Source organism: Bombina bombina, chromosome 2 (assembly GCF_027579735.1).
Source record: "Bombina bombina isolate aBomBom1 chromosome 2, aBomBom1.pri, whole genome shotgun sequence".
NCBI classification, from domain to species: Eukaryota; Metazoa; Chordata; class Amphibia; order Anura; family Bombinatoridae; genus Bombina; species Bombina bombina.
This window is the reverse complement of record NC_069500.1, coordinates 442,831,124-442,852,450: the sequence shown is the minus strand read 5'-3', so window position 1 is coordinate 442,852,450 and position 21,327 is coordinate 442,831,124. Positions and strand designations below refer to the sequence as shown.

The 21,327-nt window shown below is 38.1% G+C and overlaps 1 protein-coding gene across 1 annotated transcript in view; it reads right to left on the bottom strand.

Moving 5' to 3' along the window:
- The window catches only part of SCARF2 (scavenger receptor class F member 2), a 401,315-nt gene that overhangs the window by 117,274 nt on the left and 262,714 nt on the right, over nucleotides 1-21,327 (bottom strand). Inside the window, exon 7 of the mRNA XM_053702070.1 lies at nucleotides 15,152-15,255. Within this exon, the coding sequence (XP_053558045.1) occupies nucleotides 15,152-15,255 (104 nt within the window). The remainder of the gene's footprint in view (nucleotides 1-15,151; nucleotides 15,256-21,327) is intronic.

Genomic DNA, 21,327 nt, shown 5'->3' with positions numbered 1-21,327 from the left:
ATATATAGTACTGTCGTCTATTAGACACATTTTTATTGCTGATATTTTTATTATATATTTTTTATTTTTATTGGTGCTTTTGGGAGACGTCCCTAAAGAGATTTTCTACACCTTTTATATTGCTTATTATACATTTTGCATTTTTCATATTGCCTATTGCATTTTTATATTATTTTTGTCTTATGTGTTCCAAAAATGTTATTCCAAGCATATTTATGCTTGCATATTAAATGAACATTTTTAGCCTTTAAACATTTGTTTTTGTGTATCAACTCTTAGTACCTCTCTTAGCTTACCTCACACTTTGTATCAATATTGTTACACTTCATTTTCTAGAACGCACTTTCTAACTTATATGGCCTTTGTAGCGATTCGTTCACATCTGATACATTGTCACGCATGGATTGTAGCCCACCTTCACAATATATTTTTATAGTTGTAGCGATATATATACTCTACTATCTTTATTCAAACTGCTTTTTTAAATACAGACAATTTCTGTAGGGATATATACACGTGCATACACTGGCACTATCTATACATAGGATTTAAGGATCTACCACTGTTCTAGCTAATTAGCTGTCACTGTTTCTATATTTAAGTTGTCACTGGGTTTTATACTCAAATTATTAGTTTAATTATATTTATATATGCACGCACTCTGCTTTAGCGCCATCCTTTTTTTCTTTCTAAAACTTGGGCTTATGATCTGCACATGCTCAGACCAGAAAAACAAGATGTCAACAATGGCGATGGCCCTTTTTGATAACAATAGATTCCAATCAAATTATAAATGATACTGAATATGTCATCATAATCATCCAAATTTAGAAATAGGCACACTAATAACACATTCCTACAATGTATTGTCATTTGCAAGATCAATATAGATATAAATGCCAATATATACCTATCAGTAAATGACATTAAAAATGTGTTTAACAGAAATAGACCTTACTTTATCCAATTGCAAAACAAACACACACTTGTACGTTGGTCATGTTGGCAATGTCTCTGATTGTCTGAGGAAGCGATAGGGGTGTACTTTAAGGTAAAAAGAGTGCAAATCCGCCATTTTAGATGTCTGTGGTAGTTTTGTTTAGAGCACTGGTTCCGGTGTTTGTTGATCAGCATCTTTTATCAGTAGTTCAGGGTGACATTGGGGTAAATGGAGACAGAATTTTGTGGCAGTTATCAAGCTCGGCTGTTTTGGATTCTGAAATATTGTGATCACTTTGTTAACAAAAAAAGTCAGCTCCTGTATTTCCAGTACAGAAAACGAAGAGCTGAATTAAGGATTGGAATTGAGCCCAATGGTTGTAACAATGTTATACATACAGACAGTGTATAAGACGTGCACATTCCTGAGCTTACCTAGGTATGCTGCCAAGAAAAAATTAAATTGGAGTTTTTTCTGTTTAAATCATAACATTTTTCATTTTGATTTGATTTTCATGTGCCTTTACTTTTGTAATCAGACACCTCCACATTTTAAATATGTGCATATTGATAAATGAAAAAGATATGCTATCAAATAAGCATAAGGGACATGAAACACAATATTTTTCTTCCAGAATTTCGAAACAGCTTGCAATTTTAAACAGCTTTCCAATTTTACTCCTATTACTAATTTGCTTCATTCTCTTTATATCTTTGGTTGGAAAGCATATCTAAATAGGCTCAGTAACTGCTGATTGGTGGCTGCATATAGATGCCTCGTGTTATTGGCTCACCCATGCGCATTGCTATTTTTTCAACAAAGGATATCTGAAGAATGAAGCAAATTAAATAATGGAAGTAAATTGGAATGTTGTTTAAAATAGTATTCTCTATCTGCAAAGAAAAGAAAAGACAGAAGCACCACATGGCCCAATATTGTTTGGTCCAAAAACAACTTGATATATGAGGGAGTGAACTCACATTTGTGGAAGCACCTCAATTAGTGCTAAGGAGACAGTCTGGGATCTATAACAGTCACCCAGGAGACCAACAGCCGGTAATGATGTGATGTCTGTGTCAAAAAGATAAAAAGAAACACAGGTGCCTATATGGCCTAGTATTGTTTTGACACAGCTATATCAATTTAAAAAGAGAGGAGTGGTACTCACAATAGTTGTAGCATCTCCCTTGATGCTATAGAGGCAGGATGGGATCTATATAGTCACCCACCAGACTTATTCAAAGGCCAGCTGGACACAGATGGAACTCCAAAGACACCAATGGTCAGGATAGACCCAGGATACACCAGTGGTCAGGAAAAACCCAAAAGTAGTTCCCTCTCAGCCAGAGGGAAAAATGTGGCAATAAAGATGGTAGCAAGTGTTCAAGATATAAAATTGTTTTATTAAAATAATCAAAACAGGGGTGGCGTGTCCTAGCCACAGCCGCGAGAAGTCGCAAGATGGTGAAGCTCCCACTATAAACTCTACATTATAGCTGTTATCTCTTCCCTATCCAACTATATTCACACATAAATAGTGAACGTAGTAGAGGGAAAGTCAGGGAGTTGTTTGATACCACGGATTACCCTGTAACCATCGGCAGCTACATACTCGGAGGCTTCAAAGATCGACGGCTGTGGCCTTACATTTACTTTACATTCAGCTATCCCCCCCCGGTTTGTTAACAGCCGGGTATAATAATCTCTTGCTAGTGACTATTTTAACTCTCTTTCGACACCTTAAGTTTAGACATGGAGGGGGATTTTCAAGCGCAGATGCAGCTGATGCTAGAGGGGCTGGAGCTACAGATGCTTCGCAACTTTATGGACTTACACCATACCCTGCAATCTGCTAGGAGTGAGAAGGATCACGAGTTAGCAGGAGCGTCAGAAGCAATGGGAACGCCACGCAGCAGGAGATATTGAATCTAGATGGGCAAAACTGCTCACTAAACATCACTTACGAGCCTCAGCCTGGTCTGATAATGGAGGAACTAGTAGCCCAGCAGGAAGCCTCCTACTCACAAGCACATGAACCGCTGCTGACTGGACCCAGAGCTTATTCCCTTACCACAGCGCACAGTGACTTTCAGAGTCTAGAGAATTCAGTAACTGTTCGAGTCTTGAGCAACATGGAAACTAACTGTCCGCCTGGAGCCGCCTCCTGCCCTCTTCTCTATCAGCCACAGAATGCCACCGGACCCTCCTTGGGCGTCTCTCTGGATGGTGCAGCCGGCCTCCGGAGGGGCGATAAGGCCTCAGGGACACAGTTCCTTTTTACAATTAAACAGCACAGTGGCGGGTGGCGATTCAGCGGACAGAGGTGTGCGGTGGATGTGTTCATAAGTAACGTACAACTACCAACAAACCAAGTCCTGATCTTTGAAGGATTGTCGGCTACCTGGCCTCCAAGTGGGGCTGCTGAATTTCACAGAAATAACTGTCCTGATCCAGGCCAACTCTCCAGGAGTGGGGTGGGTTAATTATAAGGACTCACTCTCCTATATGAAGCGCTGGACATTGCTCCTATAAGTTTCAATCCCCTCTTTTTTACTTGTTTAGGTTTTTGAGCCCTGCTTGGTGATGTGCATCATTATATGTATGTATGTTCCTGTACCCCTGAGCTTGATGCTCTGTTCATTACTCATGCTGTCGTTCTTAGCTTGTGAGATAACTCTTTAACCTCCCCAGTTATTGGCTTGATTTAATTTGAGTGGTTCTAGAATTGATAGTTTTACATCCAAAGCTGCTGTATAAAATTTAAAAAACAATTTATTGTTGAATTTTCAGTCTAACATTTAGTAAAGGAATATGTTATATTAGAGATAGAAGGTGCTGACAAATCATAATAGATACTGCTGCTAGATATCCAGGATTATGTTCCCCTCTTTTATATTTATTGGATTGATATTCTAAGCACCACACCAGAGTAACTGGGAGCTATATTACTTTGATGCAGGTAACTATTATAACTTTGGCTAATGGTTCCCTCTTTAGACGCGAGGACTGGGATCTTTACCCTACCCACTCCTAGTTTATAGGCACCCCATATCTCATATTTTAATGTGTATTATTTATATAGCACAACTAGACATTTTATCTTCTCTTCCCCTCTTCTCCTTTATCTGAGTGGCTCTTGCCCACTGCTTTCCTTCCCTAATACCCCCCAAAAGAAAAAAGAGGTTCCAATTGAGTTTGTCTAGTCCTTTAATTAACATTATCCCTATTACAGTTTCTTATTATTATATAGAACGCCTGATTTCCTGGCCTCTGCATAAAGGTTGTCATTGTTTAAGCTCTACCATGGTCTGCGTAATGGAGAACTATGAAGTTTGCAAACTATATGCGAACGATTCTTTATTAGTGAATCATTACTCAATTTAAATTGTTAGTACTCATCAGACTGATGTATTTTTATTTGCAAAACATACTGTAATCTCTAAATATTAATTTATTTTCCTGGGATGTTGCTTTATTTGTTCCTAATTGTTTACTTGCAAATTGTGTGCTTCCCTTATAGCCGTATCATTTAGTAACCTCAATAAAAAAATAATAATAATAATAATAATAAAAAAAAAATTAATAATAAAAACAGGGCTGTTTTTATTATTTTAATAAAACAATTTTATATCTTGAACACTTGCTACCATCTTTATTGCCACATTTTTCCCTCTGGCTGAGAGGGAACTACTTTTGGGTTTTTCCTGACCACTGGTGTATCCTGGGTCTATCCTGACCATTGGTGTCTTTGGAGTTCCATCTGTGTCCAGCTGGCCTTTAAATAAGTCTGGTGGGTGACTATATAGATCCCATCCGGCCTCTATAGCATCAAGGGAGATGCTACAACTATTGTGAGTACCACTCCTCTCTTTTTAAATTGATATAGCTGTGTCAAAACAATACTAGGCCATATAGGCACCTGTGTTTCTTTTTATCTTTTTGACACAGAAATCACATCATTACCGGCTGTTGGTCTCCTGGGTGACTGTTATAGATCTCAGACTGTCTCCTTAGCACTAATACTTGGGCCATGTGGCGCTTCTGTCTTTTCTTGTCTTTGTAGATTACTGCCTTGGATCCCGGCCTGGATCTCCACAGATAGCTGCCTTGATCTTCTCGCCAGAGACTTGTTACTCAATATTGAGACTCTCAATAGATAACCCAATAATGGTATATTAACATATGTTTATGATTTAGATTGCTTGATATATCATTGTATACCTTCTATCATATACTATTGTGTTATTGTATTATTACACTGCCTTTGTTACTCTGAGTTATTGCAAACTGAAGTATAGTTACGCTTTACTATTTAGTATATATATTCCTTCTTTTTCTATTTGAGGTTGATATCTTTCTCTATTGAGGCTGATATATTTTCACCGTGTCGATCTAAAATTGTACAGTTTATACCATTAGATCTAGTGAACATTTTGCTATAGGGTGCCCCCTCCTTTGTTGTTATTCTCTATCTGAATCATGAAAGAAAAATTTGGGATTTCATGCCCCTTAAAATTAAATGGTCAGTTTGATATAAACTTCAAAGAACTCCAGCCACCATATCAATTTAAAAGACCTTTATTTTCTTATCCTGGGTCCAAACATACAACGTTTCAAGCCAATGTGGCTCTTAGTCATGTACATGGTACATGGACTAAGAGCCACATTGGCTTGAAACGTTGTATGTTTGGACCCAGGATAAGAAAATAAAGGTCTTTTAAATTGATATGGTGGCTGGAGTTCTTTGAAGTTTGTGATTGTGCTGTGGACCTGGCAAGTCTGCTGCTCCGTGCCCCATAAGAGAAAGATTCAGGTGTGCTGTTTTCCACTTATTGGATTTTGCAGTTTGATATAAAGTAATTGATGAAAACATAAATCCCCTGTAATTTAAGCTGCTTAGTCTGTTCGAGAACACACGTTTTCTTACTGAATATTCACTTGGCCAGGACTAATTTATCTTATAAAATATTAAATGGCTGTATAGTCTGTACCAATATAAACATATGATTATATACTTCATGCCATCCTGAATGAACGAGAAGATACGTAGATACGTGTTTAAAAAGCGAATAAATAATTAAATCAATTGGTGCGTCAGACACTTATCCACAAACATATTAAATAAGCAGAGCTTGAGGTAGTGTATTACCTGCTGGGTAAAATGCTTGCTCGTTTTGTAAACTGTTTCTCAAGGCATGAAATCCCACTTTGTAAGATGGTCGGAATTCTCTAAGTTTGCTAATTCTGAGTTTGCTAATACTAGCAATTAGCAAGGTGCTTATACACCTGGTTCAGCTGCCAGATAAACGAACATTTGTCTTCATCAACCTTTAATGTGCTATTCAAATTGGCTTTATTTAAGCAGCAGGTTACAGCTGCCTCTAATCTATAGATATTACTGAGTATTATGCATATTAACAGGAACATTAGCAATTAGACTACTGGGGTTCTGAAAGAAAAAGGCGTAATTTAAAAAAACTACTACTACTTGCCAGGGATGAAAACTTAACCGCATGCTAAAACAATAAATGTGGCAAATACAGATTCTTTAAATACGATTTCTATATAACTAAAAGTCAGTTCAAAGGAATATACTATTTAAAAAATATATATATATTGTCATTCAGACAGAGCATGAAATTGTATAAAAGTTCAATTAACTTCTATAATCAAATTTGCTTCATTCCTATGGTATTCTTTGTTGAAGAGACACCCAAGTATGTGACTGGAGCACACATGGCAGGAAATAGTGCTGCCATCTAGTGCTTTTGGAAATGGATAACATTCTTGCAAAACTGCTGCTATATAGTGCTCCAGAAATGATTATGCTCCTGAGATACCAAGAGAATGAATACAATTGCATGCTCTAGCTGAATCATGTCCTTTAAGGGCCTCATAATATCAATTATGGCTACTGTGTTGCAAAAGCCAGACTGTTCAAGTTGCTATGAGACATTAAAGTGTTTGTTTTTTTAGTAAGAAATTATTGGTTTATATACAAAAGTTTGTGATATATATATATAAATATATGTATAATATATGTGTGTAAATATACATACCTTTGGGAGGTTTGCAAGAAGGGAGGGGTACATACCCGGGTTGTGCATGGAATACAGTTGCAGGTCTTACTCTGACAGTTCTGACAGTACCTAGTTAAAAAGGATGATCTTCCTGCAGTCATTCTTAAGTAATCAGTCATTCCAGACTAATCATCAGAAGTCATCCTGAAGTATGCCCACAGGCCAAAATATTAAAATGAGATGACCCTAGAGTCATTAACTGGCTGGTTATGCTCGTGAAGTAATCAATAAGGTAATCTGATAATCATTCTGAAGTCATCACCCATCATTTTTTTTACCTTAGCTGATGACTTTACAAGTCTGATAATAATATGCAAATTACTTCTAAAGTAGTTTGATAATTATCAAATGACTCCAGGATGGTCTCATAAGTAATCATGTTTGTCTTGGGAGTACTAGTGAAATACAGCCCTAGTATCACTATGGGCTGCTTCACATTGTATATTGCAGAGAGGATGACTGATCACACATGAATGGTGGATGGCAGCTGTATTTTTACAAGAAGCAGCTAGAATTGCACTGATGTGTGTGTTGTATTAAATTGTGTGTGGTGTGTGTGTGTGTGGTATTAAATTGTGTGTGGTGTGTGTGTGTTGTATGAGGGTGAGTGTGTGATACTTGTCTGTAGTATGAGGGTGAGTGTGTTGTATGAGAGTGTGTGTGTTGTTTGATGGTGAGTGTGTGGTGTGTGTGTTGTATGAGGTTGAGTGTGGTGTGTGTGTTGTATGAGGTTGAGTGTGGTGTGTGTGTTGTATGAGGGTGTTGTGTTTGTGTTATTACCTTTTGCAACAAGTTTGACTACAATCAGTCACTTTGCCAAAATTGCAGCTACCTTGAATATTACTTCAGAAATTTTCTGACCAAACATAAAAATAGGTTCACAAAGGTATGTGGTATCATTGCACTGGGTCTTGGGAAAAAGTTATTTGAGATATATATATATATATATATATATATATATATATATATATATATATATCAGAAGAGAGAGAACAGCACTCATGAGAAAGAAAAAAAGCTAGAATAACTTCCATGCACACTATGCCTTTTCACATATAAAAAATATCCTGTAGCATATCAGTCTGACCCTGCCCAATGACAGTCCAGCGCCGAAATACCAGGCAATTCCTCTCTGAACAAGGGAAGCAACAACCACAGATGATCGTTTCAGCCTTCTGTGGGCCTAGTCAGTTGTATCTCTCTATGGGCATGTGTGCAAGGAGTCCACATCTGGTTTCCCCATTACTCTTAGGGAGACCCAAGAGTAATTTGCATAAATATTAGAAGAGAGAGAACAGCACTCCTGAGATAGAACAAAAGCTAGAATAACTTCCACGCCTGTTCATTTATATTGCAACTCAGGGTGCACGTTCTTTTAGCACAATAATGGCCCTTTAAGGAGTTAAGGCCATGTTGTCAGGCAGGATTGGGCTACAGCGTTCCTCGTATCCCACTGAATGATGCCGGCATACACAATAAAAAATGAATTCTGCTTCTTCCTGGTTCGGATTTATTTGTATTATTTACACCAACTTATGATTTCTCTGATTCATCTGAGAAAATGGTTGGTGACATTTTTAAATGATGAAACATCAGAAAATTCAGTGTTTGAAAATGATACAGATAAAACCTTAGTTTCATATTCATTTAACCGTTTCTATGTCACAATCGGTTGTCTGTTGCATTTTTGAGGTTTCTGTAAAAATTGAAATCAGCTGCCAGCAAAAATCTGGTATACACAGAAATCATAATATAAGCCATAAAGAACTCCATCATTTGATTGCTCATGAAAAGACATTATGGGGCATATTTATCAAGCTCCATATGTAGCTTCACGCCCCTTGTTTCCGGCGAGATTTCCGGCCAATTGACACCCCCTTCTAGCGGCCAATTGGCCGCAAATCTGCAGGGGGCAGCATTGCCCCAGTAGTTCACAAGAACTGCTGGTGCAATGATAAATGCCGACAGCGTATGCTGTCGGCATTTATCGATGTGCAGCGGACATGATATGCTACTTCGTATCATGTCCGCTCGCACATTGTTAAATATGCCCCTATGTAATTAAATAAATATAATGCAAATTGATGTAGCTAAGTAGTTAAAATATATTTATAATTTTCAGCTATAAGTAATATAAGATTATAGAATAATGCTGTACACTTGTAATAAATTAATTATAAAATAAATTACAAACACTAAAAGAAGTCAGTATGAGAAATATTAGCAGGCCAACATCAATAACAACAATGTTAAATGTAAGTAATGGAATAAGGACAACTAATGAAACAAGATGTCTGAGAGAAATAAATGGCAGGTAGCCAATGCTAAAGTAGAAATTAAGACAAACTTTGTGGGAAACAAAACTGAAAATAAGAAAGAGAGAAAGAATAAACAATTAAAGCTTTTTGGGACAGTCTAAAGCTTGGAAGAGGGAGTTGGAATAAGAGGCAAGCTGAGTGTAAGGGAAGAAGCTGAGTGTAAGGGAAGAATTCGGAGGTAACTAAAATGGCCGTCAGGTATGCAAGCCCATTTGGGAGCAGCAAGATACCTTAAATAAAGATACACAGCAATGAGAGGCCGACAAAAAAAGATTAAAGAGGAAAAAGGAATAAGTAACTGAAAAAGAAGAACAGGAAAATCAATACAGTGCAAAAACACCATGCCTGACAGGAAACTATGAATGTGAAATAAAGGAAATATGTGACAGGGAGTTTAAGGCGAAAGGCTGCAAAGATTTATTATTTAATAAAGAAGACATTAAATATATATAAATACACTATAGAAATGTATGAAGTACCTTTATAAATAGCAATAGTTCTAAAGATAAAACGCATTTATAAACAAAAAGACTAAGCAAGGAAAAACAGCAGTCTTCAAAATATAAACAGTGAAAAGTAACTAAAAAAGCGTACTTAAAATGTATATGTGTTATATTATACCTAAAGCTAAAGGAGATTAAATACTATAAAATAATGGAGCCCCCGTATGTTATACTTAAAGGGACAGTCTAGTCAAAAATAAACTTTCATGATTCAGATAGGGCATATCATTTTACACAACTTTCCAATTCGCTTTTATCATCAATTTTGCTTTATTCTCTTGGTATTCTTAGTTGAAAGCTAAACCTAGGTAGGTCATATGCTAATTTCTTAGCCCTTGAAGGCCGTCTCTTATCTGAATGCATTTGGACAGTTTTTCACAACTAGAGGGCATTAGTTCATGTTTGCCATATAGATAACATTGTGCTCATGCACGTGGATTTACTTAGGAGTCAGCACTGATTGGCTAAAATGCATGTCTGTCAAAAGAACTAAAATAATGGGCAGTCTACAGAGGCTTAGATACAAGGTAATCAAAGTATATTAATATAACTTTGTTGGTTATGCAAAACTAGAGAATAGTTAATAAAAGGATTATCTAATAAAGGGAGTACCGGCAAGGCTTTGTCCTCGGTCCCCTTCTCTTCTCAATCTACACATCATCACTAGGTTCCCTAATAAAGTCCCACGGTTTCCAATATCATTTGTATGGCGACGACACCCAAATCTACTTCTCTGCACCAGACCTATCTCCTTCCTTGCTAACCCGTGTCACTAACTGTCTTTCTCACATCTCTTCCTGGATGTCCTCTCACTACCTCAAGCTAAATCTCTCCAAAACTGAGCTCTTCATTTTCCACCTTCTTCCAAAATCTCCACCCCCAATCTCTCTATAACTGTCGACAACTCCATCATTACCCCTACCCCGCATGCCTGATGTCTCGGGGTCACATTTGACTCAGATCTTTCTTTCACTCCTCACATTCAGTCCTTGGCTAAAGCCACTTCCACCTTAAAAACATCTCTAAAATTAGACACTTCCATATACAAGACACAACTAAGATTTGAATCCACTCTCTCATTCTTTCTTGCCTCGATTACTGCAACTCTGTCCTCTCTGGTCTCCCCACCTGCTGCCTAGCTCCTTTACAATACATAATGAATGCCTCTGCCAGACTCATCTTCCTTACACGTCGCTCTTCATCTGCTGCACCTCTCTGCCAATCCCTTCACTGGCTTCCTCTTGCCTCTAGGATCAAACACAAAATTCTCACTCTGACATACAAAGCCCTCAACTGCACTGCTCCCCCCTATATCTCAGACCATGTCTCCAGATACTCTCCCTCCCGTCCCCTTTGCTCTGCTCATGACCTCCTACTCTCCTCCTCTCTGGTTACCTCATCGCACTCCCGTTTACAGGACTTATCCAGAATGGCTCCCATCTTGTGAAACTCTGCCTCGCTCCATAAGACTCTCCCCTAGTTTTGAAAGCTTCAAGCGTTCCCTAAAGACTCTACTGTTCAGGGATGCTTACAACCTATGCTAACCTTACTTTATACCAGTTCCACTCCTCCATCGCTATCCCCTGAACCCCCTTAGCATGTAAGCCTAACAGGCCCATTTATCAAGCTCCGTACGGAGCTTGAAGGGCCATGTTTCTGGCGAGTCTTCAGCCTAAAGACCGCTGCTTCATAACCCTGTCCGCCTGCTCTGAGCAGGCGGACAGGAATCGCCGGAAATCAACCCGATCGAATACGATCGGGTTGATTGACAGCTCCCTGCTGGCGGCGATTGGCCGAGAGTCAGCAGGGGGCGGCGTTGCACCAGCAGCTCTTGTGAGCTGCTGGTGCAATGTTAAATGTGGAGAGCGTATTGCTCTCCGCAGTTAGTGAGGTCTTGCGGACCTGATCCGCAGTGTCGGATCAGGTCCGCAAGCCCTTTGATAAATGGGCCCCTAAGAGTCCAGCTGTTTGTAGATCACCTTCTTAAGAGCTGACTACAACAGTGCAACTCTTGGCAGGGCCCTCTACCCATTTGATCTCTATATTTGTTTTGTTGAACTCCCCCTTTGTTTATAGCGCTGTGGAATCTGTTGGCGCTCTACAAATAACCGATAATAATAAAAATAATCTATCTTTTTAAACAATAACAATTCTGGTGTAGTCTGTCCCTTTAACTTTCAGTGAGCAGCAAAAATAAAAAGGATGTGTTTGGGAACATTGCACTATTAGTCAAATAAGTCATAATATCATTGCCTATGCTTTTTCTTCACTCTTTTAGTGTCTCCAATGTAATTTTTTTTCTGTTAATTTTTTATTATATTTTAGTGCTTTGGGAGGTTGCACTGAGAGCAGTATAGAAAGAAAATGTAAATATGTGTCTCATATGAGTCTCTTATCTTAATAAAATAATAGTATTATTACTTGGGGCCAGATTACAAGTGGCCCTAAGTAAAACCCTCCTGCTCGAGTATTAACTGCACTAGAAGTAAGCCTATTGCACTTGTCAGGTTGTGGTCATATTATGAGTTAGAATATTGTACATTCACAACGTATTCCCCCATAGAAGTCAATAAAGAAAAAAATGTGGGGGAAAAACCTAACACCCCTCTCTCACCCCTCTCATGTGCGCTAACCCGACATGAAAATATTTCACATTCCAATATTCTTCACATAACAGAATAGGTTCTATTAATTCAGAAATAAATATTTCCACATATATCTGATGTTTTTTTTGGTACAATATATATCTATACCTATATATCTATAAGATTATATATAGGTATAGATATACACAGATATATATAGGAATATCTATTTATAAATACATAGAACATATTCGGTTATGTGTAGAACATTGGAATGTGAAATATTTACAGTAAATACACAGTATAAGACTTTATTAAAAATGAATATTGCATAAATATGATTTTACATGTTTTCATCTACTTATATATGTGTGTGTGTGTGTGTCTAGATATGTATACAGATGTATTTATGTGTTTATATGTGTATATATGTCTGTAAATACATATAAACACATATAAATACATATATGTACAGGGAGTGCAGAATTATTAGGCAAATTAGTATTTTGACCACATCATCCTCTTTATGCATGTTGTCTTACTCCAAGCTGTATAGGCTCGAAAGCCTACTACCAATTAAGCATATTAGGTGATGTGCATCTCTGTAATGAGAAGGGGTGTGGTCTAATGACATCAACACCCTATATCAGGTGTGCATAATTATTAGGCAACTTACTTTCCTTTGGCAAAATGGGTCAAAAGAAGGACTTGACAGGCTCAGAAAAGTAAAAAATAGTGAGATATCTTGCAGAGGGATGCAGCACTCTTAAAATTGCAAAGCTTCTGAAGCGTGATCATCGAACAATCAAGCGTTTCATTCAAAATAGTCAACAGGGTCGCAAGAAGCGTGTGGAAAAACCAAGGCGCAAAATAACTGCCCATGAACTGAGAAAAGTCAAGCGTGCAGCTGCCAAGATGCCACTTGCCACCAGTTTGGCCATATTTCAGAGCTGCAACATCACTGGAGTGCCCAAAAGCACAAGGTGTGCAATACTCAGAGAAATGGCCAAGGTAAGAAAGGCTGAAAGACGACCACCACTGAACAAGACACACAAGCTGAAACGTCAAACCTGGGCCAAGAAATATCTCAAGACTGATTTTTCTAAGGTTTTATGGACTGATGAAATGAGAGTGAGTCTTGATGGGCCAGATGGATGGGCCCGTGGCTGGATTGGTAAAGGGCAGAGAGCTCCAGTCCGACTCAGACGCCAGCAAGGTGGAGGTGGAGTACTGGTTTGGGCTGGTACCATCAAAGATGAGCTTGTGGGGCCTTTTCGGGTTGAGGATGGAGTCAAGCTCAACTCCCAGTCCTACTGCCAGTTTCTGGAAGACACCTTCTTCAAGCAGTGGTACAGGAAGAAGTCTGCATCCTTCAAGAAAAACATGATTTTCATGCAGGACAATGCTCCATCACATGCGTCCAAGTACTCCACAGCGTGGCTGGCAAGAAAGGGTATAAAAGAAGAAAATCTAATGACATGGCCTCCTTGTTCACCTGATCTGAACCCCATTGAGAACCTGTGGTCCATCATCAAATGTGAGATTTACAAGGAGGGAAAACAGTACACCTCTCTGAACAGTGTCTGGGAGGCTGTGGTTGCTGCTGTACGCAATGTTGATGGTGAACAGATCAAAACACTGACAGAATCCATGGATGGCAGGCTTTTGAGTGTCCTTGCAAAGAAAGGTGGCTATATTGGTCACTGATTTGTTTTTGTTTTGTTTATGAATGTCAGAAATGTATATTTGTGAATGTTGAATGTTATATTGGTTTCACTGGTAAAAATAAATAATTGAAATGGGTATATATTTGTTTTGTGTTAAGTTGCCTAATAATTATGCACAGTAATAGTCACCTGCATACACAGATATCCCCCTAAAATAGCTAAAACTAAAAACAAACTAAAAACTACTTCCAAAAATATTCAGCTTTGATATTAATGAGTTTTTTGGGTTCATTGAGAACATGGTTGTTGTTCAATAATAAAATTAATCCTCAAAAATACAACTTGCCTAATAATTCTGCACTCCCTGTATATATATATATATATATATATATATATATATATATATATATATATATATATATATATATATATATATATATATATATCCACCATAGTAAAGCACTCACCGGGTCTTTTTCAAAGGTTTATTCAACACTGAACATAGTAACGTTTTGGAGATGTTATCCCATTATGAGTGCTTTACTATGGTGGATATGGATTGTGTTTAAATGCACCCTGGGCTGATGTTGTGATTACAAGTGTGTGCAGAGCCCTACCGAGGATTGTATTATGTATATATATATATATATATATTTATACACATATACATATTTAGACATGTATATGTATGTATCTCAATGCCTGCCTTTTTTTTTTTTTCTAACACCTGAGACCTCATATCTTTGAGCCCTTATAACTTTTGTGTGCAACATTTTTTAAGTGTTTTGTGCAACTTTTTAGTGTCGCTAAACAGTTATCCAGAGCTCTAAAGTTGCTGTAATCATTCTAGCATAAATCGCTCAAGCAATTGCATTTACTTTCAACTCCTAAAACAAGTGAAAAGCCCAACGAGAGCAAACACATGCAATAAACCCCTTATCGCTCCACTCGTAATCTGGCCCTTAGGGTTTTAGCGTTAGCATAAAGGAGTGCACTCAGAAAAAAACTTGAATTTAGACTTTAAACCAAAGAATACAGGTTTTGCTTTATAAACTTACCCATGTGGCACGCTCCAGTGACGGGATCACATTTGTCATCATGGCAGTTACAATACTGGTCGCAATTAACTCCATATTGGCCAGCTGGACATGTCATGTTGCAGCTACAAAAAAAACCCCACTTTAGTAAGACTTTACAAATCTCATAACAAGAATACAAAAATATCCACTTTTAAACTTTATTAAAAGAATGATTATGAAAAGTAATCTATAATTCTGACTAATAACTATGGAAATACCAAATAGAGCGCTATCATAGACTTTAGCAGCTTTTATACCTAGATACAATTTAATAAGCAATGGAATCTCAAAGGAACCTTTACATCAAAATTAAGTAATCAGGCAGAGCCTAGAAACCAATTGTAAGGTACACATTACTATTATTAAATCAATTTATATTAAATTATGCAATTCATTTGTGCCTTGGATAGCTTAAGTAACATTTATAAATAACAGACAATATTATAATATTGCTACGTATTACACTTTCAACACCCAGCTACTTCATAATGCAACCTGGCTGGCAACATTTTCTGTGGAGAATACTGAACATGTATTATCAAAAATACTTCTTGTAAACGTTATGACTGTTTTGGTGAGAGCTTTTACTGTGCACAAAGCATATGTACATATGTCTTGTTCATGGTGGACATGTACAGATTCTCCAAACACAATAACAGCTATTATTGACCTATACATAACCATGTATATTCCAAAACTGTTTTTTGTTTTTGTATTCAAAATTAAAATGCCGTCTCAAGGTTGAATTGCATGTCTCTTTAACAAGCCTGTGAAAGCGTGAAGTCATTTCAGATATGGAAAACCAAAAAGGCAGATGTTGGCCTTCTAGACAATCACGTAATGCTGGTATCACTTTTATTTAGAAAAACTTTCAAAATAACAATTGAATTACACAGATTACAATCCAGATGTAGCACAGGCTGAAACAATAAGTAAATAAGGCATTTAAAGGAATAAGAATGTTACCATTACTGTCATATGATACACACTGTTTATAATATTGTTTAATGTTCTCCTCCAATAATCTGCACTGCAAGGAGAACTGTCATGTGTACTGCTAGAGTATGGTTCTCATAAAATGTTCTTTCAGAATAGTATTTAGTGCAGCCACTGTTGGATAGCTGAGCACATTACATTGTCTTCAAATATTTCTATGTTCTGTCTTGTTCTCATTATGTTTTAGATCATCACCAGTAAACCCTACAACTCTTAAAAGAACACAGTATTTTCTATAAATAAAAAATCAGCATTCAAACAAACTTTGTTACTCTTGCCTGAAAATATATAAAGTAAAAACCATTTCAATGCAAAATAAAAATAACACATCAGTATCAGTTGTACACATCTTAATAATGCTCATTAGCTGACAAGTTCAAATGCTGACTATACCTATCAGCCAATAAATATTAGTAGGCAGTGTCTATTAGCAAATGACCAGAAGTAGCTAACAGCCAATAACGTATTCCATTAAAACATATATGTACATTATATAGCCAACGCCACATGGACACCTATCACACCTATATAAGCTTGTTGTAGATCCCAGTCCAAAACAACATGCATTAATATGGAATTGCCCCCCACCCTCTTGTGTATAACAGTAACATCCATACTGTGAAGGCTTCTCACAAGATTTTGGAGTGTCTGCAAGAATTTGTGCTCAATCAGCCAAAAGAGCATTTGTGTGGTCAGACATTGATGTTGAACAAGAATGTCTGACTAGCAAAAAGGGTTGAGGCCAAGGCTCTGTGCAAGCCACTTGAATTCATCCACACCACACTTGTCAAACCATGCCTTCATGGACATTGCTTAGTGCACAGTCATGTTGGAAGAGGAAAGGGCCATCCCCAAACTGTTGCTACAAAGTTGTAAGCATCCAATTGTCTAAAATGTATTTATATCCTAAAGCTTTAAGATGATCCTTCCCTGGAACTAATGGGCCTGGTCCAAGCTGGTAAATAGAGTTCTGCTGGCATCTGCCATACCCATATTCTCCCATCACAGATAGCAAAGCTTGATTCTGCACTCCAGAGCTCACAGAACGAGGCCACTGAGTGCTGAAGTTTGTAGCAATTAAAATGGCCTATCATTTGTTGCATCACTCACTACAGAGTTAAAAACTGCCTCTGGAAGGAATATCAGTACAAGAACTGTTAGTCGGGAGCTTCATGAAACTAGTTTCAATAGTCATGCAGCTGCATACAAGCGTCACATCAACAAGCCCATTTTGTTGATGTGACGCTTGTATGCAGCTGCATGACTATTGAAACTAGTCTCATGAAGCTCCCGACTAACAGTTCTTGTACTGATATTCCTTCCAGAGGCAGTTTTTAACTCTGTAGTGAGTGATGCAACAAATGATAGGCCATTTTAATTGCTACAAACTTCAGCACTCAGTGGCCTCGTTCTGTGAGTTTGCTCTTCAGCACAACCCATTGTACTGTTAATGTTTGCCTCTGGAGATTTCATGACTGTGTGCTGGATTTTATGCATTTGTTAGCAATGGTTGTGGTTCAAACAGTTGAACCCAATAATTAGTAGGGGTGTACACATATTTTTGGCCATATAGTGTATCTTAATATTACATTGGTCTTGAAAAGAGCATGAGTTATATTTTGTGAAGACTGCTACTTACTTCTTCCCAGAAACCTATGCAATATTGTTCTAAAAGATAGCATGGATTCAAACATATATTTTTTCTAATATAAATATACTTAAATGGATCTTAACCACACCACTACTGTGTATACAAAGTTCTGCTTCTTCCAAAAAGTAAATTCTGTCACACAGTCTTCTTTCAAAATGTTGATAATGACCTAAGCCGGTTATGTAATTTGCAGTGTCTTGATACCTACGTCAGAGTTTGATTTTTCTTCAGGAAGTGTGAAACAAGTCATTTTTACACTTTTAGATGTTGTTCTAATTTCTGTTCTGAACTCCTTCAAATACTATAATAAATAATTCTACTTGTACACACTTTAACAACAACTTTTTTTGTAAGTCTCTGTTAATAGATCAAGGATGGTTTCTGAATGAACCATGATTTTAGTCATTTCTATCTGTCTCTTATCAAAGCTCATAGTACAAAACCCTTCTGTTTGATGTTGTTGTGTTAAAGGGACAGTCTAGTCAAAATTAAACTTTCATTATTCAGATAGGACTTGTACTTTTAATCAACTTTCCAATTTACTTATATCATCAAATGTGCTTTGTTCTCTTGGTAATCTTAGTTGAAACTAAACCTAGGTAGGCTCATATGCTAATTTCTAAGCCCTTGAAGGCTGCCTATTATCACATGTTTTTTAATTGATTTTCACAACAAGAGACTGTTAGTTCATGTGGGCAATATAGATAACACTGTGTTCTGGCACAGGGAGTTATTTAAGAGTTAGCACAACACAGTACTAAATGCAAGTCAATAGATAATAAATACAAAGTCATGTGATCAGGGGGGTATCAGAAGATGCCTAGATACAAGGTAATCACAGAGGTAAAAAGTATATTAATAGGGGGCAGAGCTTGGCCGTGCTGGAGAATGGCCGTGTCTACTTAGAGCTCCAGAGCCGCAAGCTGGCCTAAAGCTACAAAGCCCACATGTAAGACCAAACTCACACAGGATTTGAGCACTAGAACCGAGGGGGACATACCGGCAGTATAATATTGCAACCATTTGCCCTGAAAGATCTGACAGAGCAGTCGAGTTCCCGTGACAGGCCGCAGCCTAACTGGAGTAGGTAATAGCGTGACCGGACACACGCGCTGGCCTGCACGGTCCATTTCTGAGGGCAATAACTTAACAAGCTCCGGAGGGAGATGAACATACCTGCAGAAGTTTCCAACCACACCTTGGTCCACCGGTTGCTGACCTGAGCGGAGCAGTCATGACGTCACCCTCAGAGACCACAAGACCCGCCATTAAAGGCCGGTAAGCACACGTGGCAGTTTCCACAGAGAGCGACAGAAATTCAAACAAAAAGAGGCGCCCAATGTGTGTATCTGAAGCAGTATTTCCAAATGGCACAGCCGTAATCTATACACAGGGTACTCACAATTTTGCAGAGAACACCAATGTGCTTGTAGACACGGGCTGGTTATTAGAGCTAACCAGCTGGCTCTTTCCGGTAATCCCTCTCCCCACTTCAACAGTATGGTAGTGACAGGCTCACTCCTTAAGGATATGCAGGCAATGGTAATAAAACAAAGTCCTTTATTGTTTTTACACTGCAAACAAAGGATGTAAAAAGTGATCCTTAAAAGCAAGCAAATAGCTTGAGAGCGACCCTCACACTCACACATATTGATCCGGGGAGGGGAGAAGCCTTGATAGACAGCACGGTTCTTTAAAAACCGCATAACAGATAGTATTGTCACTGAGAAAGTGGTCCCTGTCCAAAAAGCAAAGAGTTACTAAGGGCCAAATTTATATTTTTCTGCACAGGGGAAAATTTCTTGCTGAAACCCCACGCATGAACATAGAATTTGCATGACAAGGACGTAACGGAGCTCAAGTATGCCACATCACAATAACTTGGCTCAGAACAGAGACATTACAGGAATTAAGCAATATCTCTGGGCGCTCCATAACAAGGGACTATGGCCCAAAAGAAAAATAACACCTCAGATAAGGGGGTTAAGACTAGAAACATGAACTATTATATTAAAGGGGCAGAACATCAGGTGGCAGAGGATATCCATGCACTGCAACAGCATAGAGATGATGATCCTCCGTAAGCTTCTTTGCTTCCCCGGTCCCTCTGCAATATGTCACAAAAGAAGATCTAAAAACTCTATCATCAAAGGTGGACATTAAAGAGATTGTATCTGAAATTAAAAAAGGAAATTTATGCTTACCTGATAAATTTATTTCTTTTACGATATGACAATTCCACGGATTTCATCCTTACTTATGGGATATCGCCTCCTGGTCAGCAGGAGGAGGCAAAGAGCTCCACAGCAGAGCTGCATAAATAGCTCATCCCTTCCCCCCCAACCCAGTCATTCGACCGAAGTTAGGAAGAGAAAGGAAAAGCCAAGGAGCAGAGGTGACTGAAGTTTCATAAAAAATAAAGACCTGTCTTAAAAAATTGACAGGGAGGGCCGTGGACTAGTCATATCATAAAATAAATAAATTTATCAGGTAAGCATAAATTTCCTTTTCTTTTACAAGATATGACGAGTCCACGGATTTCATCCTTACTTATGGGATACAATACCAAAGCTATAGGACACGGATGAAAGGGAGGGACAAGACAGGAACCTAAACGGAAGGCACCACTGCTTGAAGAACCTTTCTCCCAAAAACAGCCTCAGATGAAGCAAAAGTATCAAATTTGTAAATTTTGGAAGAAGTGTGAAGAGATGACCAAGTTGCAGCCTTGCAAATCTGTTCAATAGAAGCATAATTTTTAAATGCCCATGAGGAAGCCACAGCCCTAGTAGAATGAGCCGTAATTCGTTCTGGAGGCTGCTGTCCAGCAGTCTTATATGCAACACGGATGATACTCTTCAGCCAAAAGGAAAGAGAGGTAGCTGTAGCTTTCTGACCCCTACGTTTCCCAGAAAAAACAACAAATAACGAAGATGTTTGACGAAAATCCTTAGTCGCCTGCAAGTAGAACTTCAAGGCACAGACTATTATGTAACAGACGCTCCTTCTTAGAGGAGGGGTTAGGACACAAGGAAGGAACAACAATTTCCTGATTAATATTCTTGTTAGAAACAACCTTAGGAAGAAAACCAGGTTTGGTACGTAACACCACCTTATCAGAATGGAAAATAAGATAAGGAGAATCACATTAAAATGCCGAAAGCACAGAAACTCTGCGAGCAGAAGAAATAGCAACAAAATAAAAACTTTCCAAGATAATAACTTAATATCTATGGAATGCATGGGTTCAAACGGAACCCCTTGGAGAACATTAAGAACTAAATTCAAACTCCAAGGAGGAGCAATTGGTCTAAACACAGGCCGGATTCTAGCCAGGGCCTGACTAAAAGATTGAACATCTGGAACATCTGCCAGACGCTTGTGTAGCAAAATAGACAAAGCAGAAATCTGTCCTTTTAAGCTGACAATCCTTTCTGGAACATCTGCCAGACGCTTGTGTAGCAAAATAGACAAAGCAGAATTCTGTCCTTTTAAGCTGACAATCCTT